This window comes from Pleurodeles waltl, chromosome 6, assembly GCF_031143425.1.
Source record: "Pleurodeles waltl isolate 20211129_DDA chromosome 6, aPleWal1.hap1.20221129, whole genome shotgun sequence".
NCBI classification, from domain to species: Eukaryota; Metazoa; Chordata; class Amphibia; order Caudata; family Salamandridae; genus Pleurodeles; species Pleurodeles waltl.
This window is the reverse complement of record NC_090445.1, coordinates 964,949,302-964,960,845: the sequence shown is the minus strand read 5'-3', so window position 1 is coordinate 964,960,845 and position 11,544 is coordinate 964,949,302. Positions and strand designations below refer to the sequence as shown.

The window sequence follows — 11,544 nt, the reverse complement described above, 5'->3', positions numbered from 1 at the left end:
TACTCACCCCCTTGGTAGCTTGGCATGAGCAGTCAGGCTTAACTCAGAAGCAATGTGTAAAGCATTTGCACTTAACACACAGTAATAAGTGAAAACACTACAAAAAGGACACCACACCAGTTTTAGAAAAATAGCCAATATTTATCTATATAAAATAAGACCAAAAACAATAAAAATCCAATATACAGTACGAAAAAAATGAATTCTGCAAGAGTTACTCAAAACTACAGTTACTTGGAATCGAAAGCTCCACCTGGGGCTATCACGGCGTTGTGATCACCAAAACCAACAGTTCAGGCTGGCCGTGGCACTGCGGGCCAGCTACGGTGTTGAGAAGACCTGCAAACAGTATCTTGGATTTGCAGGGTATCGTGATCCTCACGGTGAACTCCGGAGAGTGGCGTCACTGACATTGCGGTGTCTGTTCCGGAGTCATCAGGCCCTTGAAGTCACACACGTCGCAGATCGAACTCCAGGCTGAAGTCAGGTGCGCCGGCGAGGATGGCGTCAGTGCTGCGGTGCGAAGCAAGACGATGAGACGTGCGGTGCCCACAGGTCACAGTGCAGGCAGTGGCTCTGTGACGGCGTCCATTGGCGAGACCAGGGCTGCAGCGTGAAGCAGGGCGGTGTGACGTGTGCTGTCCACAGGTCACGGTGCAGGCAGCAGCGATGTTGAAGCGCTGTCATCGGTAGGCCCAAGCCAGCAGTGTGGGACGGAACGGTGCTTTGTCGCTATCACGAGCGGTGTCCACAGGCCACGGTGCAGGCAGGATGTCTGGTGATGAGACAGGAATCGATGGTGCTGGTGTCGGTGGACCGGGGCTGCAGTGGGGGATGGGATGTGCTTTGCGTACCTCACGAGCGGTATCCGCAGGCCACGGTGCAAGCAGCAGCGCCAGTGTCAGCAGGAGCAGTGTCGCCAGGGATGTCCAGGCTGCGGTGAGCAGGTGATGCCGGACCCACAGGTCGCGGTGCGAGCAGCGGCTCGGTGAAGTCATCTGATGACGCCATCGGTGAGACCAGGATTGCAGTGTGAAGCGGGGCAATGAGACTTTGGCGTCGGCAGGTCACAGTGCAGGCCAGCGGTGTCGCTGTGATTTCTCCTCTTGAACAGCACAAAACAGTTCTCATTGCTGCAAGTCAAGAAAACTGAAGTCTTTGGTGTTGGAGACTTCCAACAGGAGGCAAGCTCTACTCCAAGCCCTTAGAGAATTTTCTCAAGCAGGACACACAGCAAAGTTCACCCTTTTCAGGCAGAAGCAGCAACTGCAGGGCAGTCCAGCAAAGCAACACAGCAAAGGGACAGTACTCCTCCTCAGCTCTTCTCCTTCCAGAAAGATTCTAAAAGTCTGGGGCTTTGGGTCTTCTTATACCCAGTTCTGCCATTGAAATTGTCAAAGTGTTCGCAAGATCCTTCCTTGTCCAGGCACCAGACGCACACTGGGATTGGGGGAGGGGAAATCAGAGACTGCATTGTGTGAGGGCAGGCACAGTCCTTTCAGGTGTGAACGACCACTCCTCCCTCCTCTCTAGCTCAGATAGCTCATCAGGATAGGCAGGCTACACCCCCACCCCCTTTTGTGTCACTCTCTAGAGAGGAGCAAAACAGCCCAACTGTCAAACTGACCCAGACAGACAATCCACAAACAGGCAGTCACAGAATGTTATAAGCAAGAAAATGCCTACTTTCTAAAAGATGTATTTTTGAAACAGACAATTTAAAACCCAACTTCACTAAAAGATGTATTTTTAAATTGCGAGTTCAGAGACCCTAAACTCCACATTTTTATCTACTCTCAAAGGGAATCTGTGCTTTAAGGATATGTAAAGGCAGCCCCCATCTTAACCTATATAAGAGAGCGAAAGAGAGAGAGCGCTTGAGCGGTGAAAACCAAATTTGACAGTACTTCACTGTTAGGAAGTATGAAACACACTAATATATGTCCTACCTTAAACATACACTGCACCCTGCCACTGGGACTACCTAGAGCCTAACCTAGGGATGCATTACATATAGTAAAATTGAGGGTTGAGGCCTGGCAAGTGGGTACACTTGCCAAGTTGAATTGACAGTTTAACACTGCACACAGACACTTCAGTGGCAGGACTGAGCCATGTTTACAGGGATACTAATGTGGGTGGCACAACCTGTGCTGCAGGCCCACTGGTAGCATTTGATTTACAGGCCCTGGGCACCTCTAGTGCACTTTACTAGGGACTTACCAGTAATTCAAATATGCTAATCATGGATAAACCAATCATCACAATTTCCATAGGGAGCACTTGCACTTTAGCACAGATTAGCAGTGGTAAAGTGCACAGAGACAAACCAGCAAAAACAGGCCTGAAAAAAATAGGAGGAAGAAAGCAAAAAGTTTGGGGATAACCCTGCAAAAAGGGCCAACAGGGTGGTTTGGGGAAAATCCAATATTTTACTCCTGCCTTCCAGGTTGGGCGGAGGGGAGGCTTACTGTGGTACTTACTTTTGTGGTTTTATAATACCCAAAGCTCCCCTCCACACCGCTTACTTACCTAGGTGGAGTTACCTTATTTGCGTTCCTTTTTTTTTTTTTAAATTTATGATTTGTGCTCTCCCTAGGGTCACTAACCATTTCTCTACCCGATTGGAAGTGCATATATGAAGTGTAATACTTGCCTCTGAAGGGTGGGTCATCTGTCTAGTGATTTGTGATAATTTGTGCCAAAAAATTAAGTACCTTTATTTTTGAAACAGTGTTTTCTTTTGTGTAAGTGCTATGCGACTACAGTGGTATTGCATGAGCTTTGCATGTCTCCTATATACTGTCTACACTTCACTAAGAGGGGATACCTGGTATATGGTGTAAGTACCTTGGGTACCCACCAGGCCAGCTTCCTACACCCACCATACTAAATTGCATTAGGAAATTACCTGAAGAACCCCAAGGTTTAGAGGAAGCTACAGGTCCACTCAGGAAAGCAAAGAATTAAAGGAACTTGCTTTATGGAGCAGGGGGTGACACTAATAATCCACTGTCACTTCCAGGGTGGTAGAAATAACAGAGCCACATGTTGACATCTACCAGCATGCATGAGCACATCTGTTGAAGTTCTCAAGATCCAGTCTAGCCTATTAAGATTTTCTAACTATTAGGAAACTAATTATAAGTATCCAAAAATATGGAACAATGCAGGACCAAAATTGTTTAAGCTTTGGGGTGATAAGGGCACTTTGGTTTGAGGCTTTAATTTGAGTAAGTTATCATCCATTGCAGGATTTTCACCAGCAAAAGAATCTTGAGTGGAAGATATGTTGAAGGAAAGTTCACAAAACTTGTGGAGGGGGAATCTGGATCATACTTGTAATAGTGACTAACGATCTTACTAGTAGAGTTGACGCTTATACAATGGTGGTACTAATACAAAACTCAAGGGGACACCACAAGTCAATGGTAAGGCACTCAATATGCAATTGCCAATCTTTACCAGCTGGTCTTGATGAGTGAGAGACCTTAATGATTTATCTACTGTGTTCTAGCACATATAGCAGCTCATGTTGACAAACAGTATTTAGCACAAATGTTTGTGGTAAAGCAAGTATGAGAAAGTCAAATAAATCCACAAGAAAATAAATCCACAGAATGAGTTTATTCAGAAATTTTTGTAAAAAAAAAAGTAATAGTATCAGAAAGGCAAACAAAAACAACCACAACAGCTATGCTTTGTATAGCAGAAATCTTAAACTAACAAAATAAAGTTTTGCACCAATGTTTAATTTGTTGCAATCCACGAATGTGTGAGTGTACAATTGTAGTGGACATTCTACAATTTTTAGGAGCTTAACACCAACAGTTAGATGTATTCTGACAATATGAACAAAGGTCTTCTATTAAAGTACATTTCTGAAAAGGTAAAATGTGGAAGTTACAGTTTAAGCACAGTAAATTGCCAAATTTCAATTGAATCTACTCTTCCGCAGCAAGCCAGGACGCTCCCGCAAGTTTACTTCAGTTGTAAATTTTTGTCTTTCAGCCACACCATGACTGTAATTAAATGGTGCAGATGCGCTTTCGTTGGGTCTGTCAAATAGTGGCCGTTCATAGCGTCTTTGGTTTTCTGTTGGTCCCATTGGCTGACCTTGTGAACCATAGGGGGCAAATCGGTCTCCTTGACTTAGCTCATCAGAAAGACGCATCCTTTTACTTGACGCAGGATAGCCTGGCCCACTGTTAAAAGAAAGTTACAATACAAAAATCAATATCTGCAAGTCACTGTACACTAAATGATTCACAACCAATTTAAAAAATGGTGTAAACCCCTGACCATTAAATTCCAAGCAATGAACAATCTCACAAGTTACACATCCCCATTGTAAATTTTTACTTTTCAATGATCAACAAAGGACACTACAGAGAAAAGTTGCATATCCTGTTCCGATAACGTAGTGTGCTTTTGTATCAAATGAACCACCTATTTCAATGGATGTTTTGTGGTTCGATGAGAACCTGATGTAATACTGTCAGCCCACTTTTTAACCGGTATGCCATAGTGAGCCCTATACAAAAGGATTCTGGACTGGGTTGGTGATGGACAAACAGTGCAGAGGTGCATTACTCCTACCTTGTTTGGATCCTCTGTGTGTTGGGCGGATGGCTCTATAGAAAAGTTTTATTTGGGGGTAAAACCAACTGTCTCAATGAATGTGGACCTAAAACGTTGGGGAATCTCTTGTGTCCTTTATAACTCAAAATGTGTATTTAAATATTTTTGCATAATGGACAAGGACATTCCTGTAATCAGCTGTTGTAGAGGTATGCTTTGAGAAAGCCTGCTCAGAGGCTAAGAAAACCTTATGTTGCTGTAGGAAGTTGGCTCTGTATGCACTATTTCAAAGTAAGGAATAGTATGCACAGAGTCCAAGGGTTCCCCTTAGAGGTAAGATAGTGGCAAAAAGATAATACTAATGCTCTATTTTGTGGTAGTGTGGTCAAGCAGTAGGCTTATCAAAGGAGTAGTGTTAAGCATTTTCTGTACATACACAGGCAATAAATGAGGAACACACACTGAGACAAATCCAGGCCAATAGGTTTTTGTTTTTGTATAGAAATATATACTTTCTTAGTTTATTTTAAGAACCACAGGTTCAAATTCTACATGTAATACTTTGCATGAAAGGTATTGCAGGTAAGTACTTTAGGAACTTTGAATAATCACAATAGCATATATACTTTTCAAATAAAACACATAGTTATTTTAAAAACTAGACAGTGCAATTTTCACAGTTCCTAGGGGAGGTAAGTAATTGTTAGTTCTTGCAGGTAAGTAAACCACCTACGGGGTTCAAGTTTGGGTCCAAGGCAGCCCACCGTTGGGGGTTCAGAGCAACCCCAAAGTCACCACACCAGCAGCTCAGGGCCGGTCAGGTGCAGAGTTCAAAAGTGGTGCCCAAAACACATAGGCTTCAATGGAGAAGGGGGTGCCCCGGTCCCAGTCTGCCAGCAGGTAAGTACCCGCGTGGGGGGGGGGGGGGGGGGGGGGGGGGTGCGGGACGACACAAGTTGGCACAGAAAGTACACCCTCTTCGGAGGGCAGCCCAGGGGGGGTTTTGTAGGGCACCGGGGGGGGAACACAAGTTAGCACAGAAAGTACACCCTCAGCAGCACGGGGGTCCCGGGTGCACTGTGCAAACACACATCTGGTTTTCAATTGGAGTCAATGGGAGACCAAGGGGTCTCTTCAGTGATGCAGGCAGGCAAGGGGGGAGGGGGGGAAGGCCTCCTCGGGGTAGCCACCACCTGGGCAAGGGAGAGGGCCTCCTGGGGGGTCACTCCTGCACTGGAGTTCCGATCCTTCAGTTCCTGGGGGCTGCTTGTGCAGGGTCTTTTCCAGGCGTCGGGATCTGAGAGGCAGGCAGTCGTGGTCAGGGGGAGCCTCGGGATTCCCTCTGTAGGCGTCGCTGTGGGGGCTCAGGGGGGACAACTTTGGTTACTCACAGTCTTGGAGTCGCCGGGGAGTCCTCCCTGAAGTGTTTGTTCTCCACAAGTCGAGCCGGGGGCGTTGGGTGCAGAGATGCAAGTCTCACGCTTCTGGCGGGAAACGCTGTTGTCTTGAAGTTGCTTCTTTGGAAACAAAGTTGCAGTCTTTGGTGAACAGGGTCGCTGTGTTTTGAATTGAAAGTGTGCTGAGGCCTGCTAACCAGGCCCCAGCACCAGTGTTCTTTCCCTAACCTGTACTTTTGATTCCACAATTGGCACACCCTGGCATCCAGATAAGTCCCTTGTAAGTGGTACCCCTGGTACCAAGGGCCCTGATGCCAAGGAAGGTCTCTAAGGGCTGCAGCATGTCTTATGCCACCCTGGAGACCCCTCACTCAGCAGACACACTGCTTGCCAGCTTGTGTGCTGGTGAGAACAAAATGAGTAAGTCGACATGGCACTCCCCTCAGGGTGCCATGCCAGCCTCTCACTGACTATGCAGGTATAGATAAGTCACCCCTCTAGTAGGCCTTACAGCCCTAAGGCAGGGTGCACTATACCATAGGCGAGGGCACCAGTGCATGAGCACTGTGCCCCTACAGTGTCTAAGCAATACCTTAGACATTGTAAGTGCAGGGTAGCCATAAGAGTATATGGTCTGGGAGTCTGTTTTACACGAACTCCACAGCACCATAATGGCTACACTGAAAACTGGGAAGTTTGGTATCAAACTTCTCAGCACAATAAATGCACACTGATGCCAGTGTACATTTTATTGTAAACTACACCCCAGAGGGCACCTTAGAGGTGCCCCCTGAAACCTTAACCGACTATCTGTGTAGGCTGACTGGTTCCAGCAGCCTGCCACACTAGAGACATGTTGCGGGCCCCATGGGGAGAGTGCCTTTGTCACTCTGAGGCCAGTAACAAAGCCTGCACTGGGTGGAGATGCTAACACCTCCCCCAGGCAGGAGCTGTAACACCTGGCGGTGAGCATCAAAGGCTCACCCCTTTGTCACAGCACTGCAGGACACTCCAGCTAGTGGAGTTGCCCGCCCCCTCCGGCCACGGCCCCACTTTTGGCAGCAAGGCCGGAGGAAACAAAGAAAACAAGGAGGAGTCACTGGCCAGTCAGGACAGCCCCTAAGGTGTCCTGAGCTGACTAACTTTTAGAAATCCTCCATCTTGCAGATGGAGGATTCCCCCAATAGGATTAGGGATGTGACCCCCTCCCCTTGGGAGAAGGCACAAAGAGGGTGTACTCACCCTCAGGGCTAGTAGCCATTGGCTACTAACCCCCCAGACCTAAACACGCCCTTAAATTTAGTATTTAAGGGCTCCCCTGAACCTAAGAATTTAGATTCCTGCAACTTACCTGAAGAAGAAGGACTGCTGAGCTGAAAAACCCCTGCAGAGGAAAAACAGAAGACACCAACTGCTTTGGCTCCAGACTTACCGGCCTGTCTCCTGCCTTCCAAAGAAACCTGCTCCAGCGACGCTTTCCAAGGGACCAGCGAACTCTGAATCCTCTGAGGACTGCCCCGCTTCAAGAAAGACTAGAAACTCCCGAGGACAGCGGCACTGCTCCAAAAGAACTGCAACTTTGTTTCAAGTAGCAGATTTAAAGACCCCTGCAACTCCCCGCAAGAAGCGTGAGACTTGCAACACTGCACCCGGCGACCCCGACTCGACTGGTGGAGAAACAATGCTTCAGGGAGGACCCTCCGGCGACTCTACGACTGAGTAACCAAAGTTGTCCCCCCTGAGCCCCCACAGCGACGCCTGCAGAGGGAATCCCGAGGCTCCCCCTGACCGCGACTGCCTGAACTCCATTTCCCAACGGCTGGAAAAGACCCTGCACCCGCAGCCCCCAGCGCCTAAAGAAACAGAACTCCTGTGCAGGAGTGACCCCCAGGAGGCCCTCTCCCTTGCCCAGGTGGTGGCTACCCAGAGGAGCTCCCCCCTTGCCTGCCTGCAACGCTGAAGAGATCCCTTGATCTCTCATAGGAAACCATTACAAACCCGACGCATTTTTGCACACTGCACCCGGCCGCCCCCGCGCTGCTGAGGGTGTACTTTTTGTGCTGACTTGTGTCCCCCCCGGTGCCCTACAAAACCCCCCTGGTCTGCCCTCCGAAGACGCGGGTACTTACCCGCTGGCAGACTGGAACCGGGGCACCCCCTTCTCTCCATTGAAGCCTATGTGTTTTGGGCACCTCTTTGACCTTTGCACCTGACCGGCCCTGAGCTGCTGGTGTGATAACTTTGGGGTTGCTCTGAACCCCCAACGGTGGGCTACCTTGGACCAAGAACTGAAACCTGTAAGTGACTTACTTACCTGTGAAAACTAACATTACTTTACCTCCCCCAGGAACTGTGAAAATTGCACTGTGTCCACTTTTAAAACAGCTTATTGTGTTTTATGTAAAAAGTATACATGCTAATGAAATGATTCAAAGTTCCTAAAGTACTTACCTGCAATACCTTTCAAAAAAGATATTACATGTAGAATTTGAACCTGTGGTTCTTAAAATAAACTAAGAAAATATATTTTTCTATAACAAAACCTATTGGCTGGATTTGTCTCTGAGTGTGTGTTCCTCATTTATTGCCTGTGTGTATGTACAACAAATGCTTAACACTACTCCTTTGATAAGCCTACTGCTCGACCACACTACCACAAAATAGAGCATTAGTATTATCTCTTTTTGCCACTATCTTACCTCTAAGGGGAACCCTTGGACTGTGTGCATACTATTCCTTACTTTGAAATAGTGCATACAGAGCCAACTTCCTACACCTCCGCAGGGGGCTTGAATCTTCCTCTAAATTGCTGCTTATGAAAGGAGCCTCTGTAAGGTGTTGTGTATAAGGCTCCCATTGCTTTAGCTGTGTCCGAGTCGTTCCTGAGTTTTTCTATTGTGGCGTCAACCTCAGGACCAAACAGGTTTTAAATTTATTATTATTTTGTTTTTTTTAATCTAAGGGCATATTCAGTCCTGCCTCCTGTATTTCTTGTTTGAATCCATGTCTGTATGGTTACAGTACTATTTACACTTCTAGCTGCTTTATCTGCAGCACCAAGGGCAGACCGTATCTGGTTATTACTTGTGGCCTGACCTTCAACAATTTGAGCTCTTTTTTGATGCTCTTTGGCAGGTGTTGTAATAGCTCCTGCATCTCGTCCCAGTGAGCTCTATCATACTTTGCGAGCAAGGCTTGTGAGTTTGCAATTCACCATTGGTTAGCTGCTTATGTAGCTACCCTCTTGCCAGCAGCATCAAATTTCCTACTTTGTCAAGGGGAAGGGGCATCCCCGACAATTGACTATTGCACCTTGTAAGGAAATGCCTCCTTGGCATGGTTGCCCCCTGACTTTTTGCCTTTGCTGATGCTATGTTTACAATTGAAAGTGTGCTGAGGACTGCTAACCAGGCCCCAGCACCAGTGTTCTTTCCCTAACCTGTACTGTTGTATCCACAATTGGCAGACCCTGGCATCCAGATAAGTCCCTTGTAACTGGTACTTCTAGTACCAAGGGCCCTGATGCCAAGGAAGGTCTCTAAGGGCTGCAGCATGTCTTATGCCACCCTGGAGACCTCTCACTCAGCACAGACACACTGCTTACCAGCTTGTGTGTGCTAGTGAGAACAAAACGAGTAAGTCGACATGGCACTCCCCTCAGGGTGCCATGCCAGCCTCTCACTGCCTATGCAGTATAGGTAAGACACCCCTCTAGCAGGCCTTACAGCCCTAAGGCAGGGTGCACTATACCATAGGTGAGGGTACCAGTGCATGAGCAGGGTACCCCTACAGTGTCTAAACAAAACCTTAGACATTGTAAGTGCAGGGTAGCCATAAGAGTATATGGTCTGGGAGTCTGTCAAACACGAACTCCACAGCACCATAATGGCTACACTGAAAACTGGGAAGTTTGGTATCAAACTTCTCAGCACAATAAATGCACACTGATGCCAGTGTACATTTTATTGTAAAATACACCACAGAGGGCACCTTAGAGGTGCCCCCTGAAACTTAACCGACTATCTGTGTAGGCTGACTAGTTTTAGCAGCCTGCCACAAACCGAGACATGTTGCTGGCCCCATGGGGAGAGTGCCTTTGTCACTCTGAGGCCAGTAACAAAGCCTGCACTGGGTGGAGATGCTAACACCTCTCCCAGGCAGGAATTGTCACACCTGGCGGTGAGCCTCAAAGGCTCACCTCCTTTGTGCCAAACCAGCAGGACACTCCAGCTAGTGGAGTTGCCCGCCCCCTCCGGCCAGGCCCCACTTTTGGCGGCAAGGCCGGAGAAAATAATGAGAATAACAAGGAGGAGTCACTGGCCAGTCAGGACAGCCCCTAAGGTGTCCTGAGCTGAAGTGACTCTAACTTTTAGAAATCCTCCATCTTGCAGATGGAGGATTCCCCCAATAGGGTTAGGATTGTGACCCCCTCCCCTTGGGAGGAGGCACAAAGAGGGTGTACCCACCCTCAGGGCTAGTAGCCATTGGCTACTAACCCCCCAGACCTAAACACGCCCTTAAATTTAGTATTTAAGGGCTACCCTGAACCCTAGAAGATTAGATTCCTGCAACTACCAGAAGAAGGACTGCCTAGCTGAAAACCCCTGCAGCGGAAGACCAGAAGACGACAACTGCCTTGGCTCCAGAAACTCACCGGCCTGTCTCCTGCCTTCCAAAGATCCTGCTCCAGCGACGCCTTCCGAAGGGACCAGCGACCTCGACATCCTCTGAGGACTGCCCCTGCTTCGAAAAGACAAGAAACTCCCGAGGACAGCGGACCTGCTCCAAGAAAAGCTGCAACTTTGTTTCCAGCAGCTTTAAAGAACCCTGCAAGCTCCCCGCAAGAAGCGTGAGACTTGCAACACTGCACCCGGTGACCCCGACTCGGCTGGTGGCGATCCAACACCTCAGGAGGGACCCCAGGACTACTCTGATACTGTGAGTACCAAAACCTGTCCCCCCTGAGCCCCCACAGCGCCGCCTGCAGAGGGAATCCCGAGGCTTCCCCTGACCGCAACTCTTTGAACCTAAAGTCCCGACGCCTGGGAGAGACCCTGCACCCGCAGCCCCCAGGACCTGAAGGACCGGACTTTCACTGGAGAAGTGACCCCCAGGAGTCCCTCTCCCTTGCCCAAGTGGAGGTTTCCCCGAGGAACCCCCCCCCTTGCCTGCCTGCAGCGCTGAAGAGATCCCGAGATCTCTCATAGACTAACTTTGCGAACCCGACGCCTGTTCCTACACTGCACCCGGCCGCCCCCGCGCTGCTGAGGGTGAAATTTCTGTGTGGACTTGTGTCCCCCCCGGTGCCCTACAAAACCCCCCTGGTCTGCCCTCCGAAGACGCGGGTACTTACCTGCAAGCAGACCGGAACCGGGGCACCCCCTTCTCTCCATTCTAGCCTATGTGTTTTGGGCACCACTTTGAACTCTGCACCTGACCGGCCCTGAGCTGCTGGTGTGGTGACTTTGGGGTTGCTCTGAACCCCCAACGGTGGGCTACCTTGGACCAAGAACTGAGCCCTGTAAGTGTCTTACTTACCTGGTTAACCTAACAAATACTTACCTCC

General features: G+C 48.6%; 1 protein-coding gene across 1 annotated transcript in view; it reads right to left on the bottom strand.

Moving 5' to 3' along the window:
- Positions 1 to 3,608: 3,608 nt before the first annotated feature.
- Positions 3,609 to 11,544, bottom strand: part of LOC138300433 (uncharacterized) — a 109,383-nt gene continuing 101,447 nt past the window's right edge. The window contains exon 11 of the mRNA XM_069239794.1: positions 3,609 to 4,205. Coding sequence (XP_069095895.1) covers positions 3,935 to 4,205 — 271 coding nt within the window. The 3' untranslated portion in view covers positions 3,609 to 3,934. The remainder of the gene's footprint in view (positions 4,206 to 11,544) is intronic.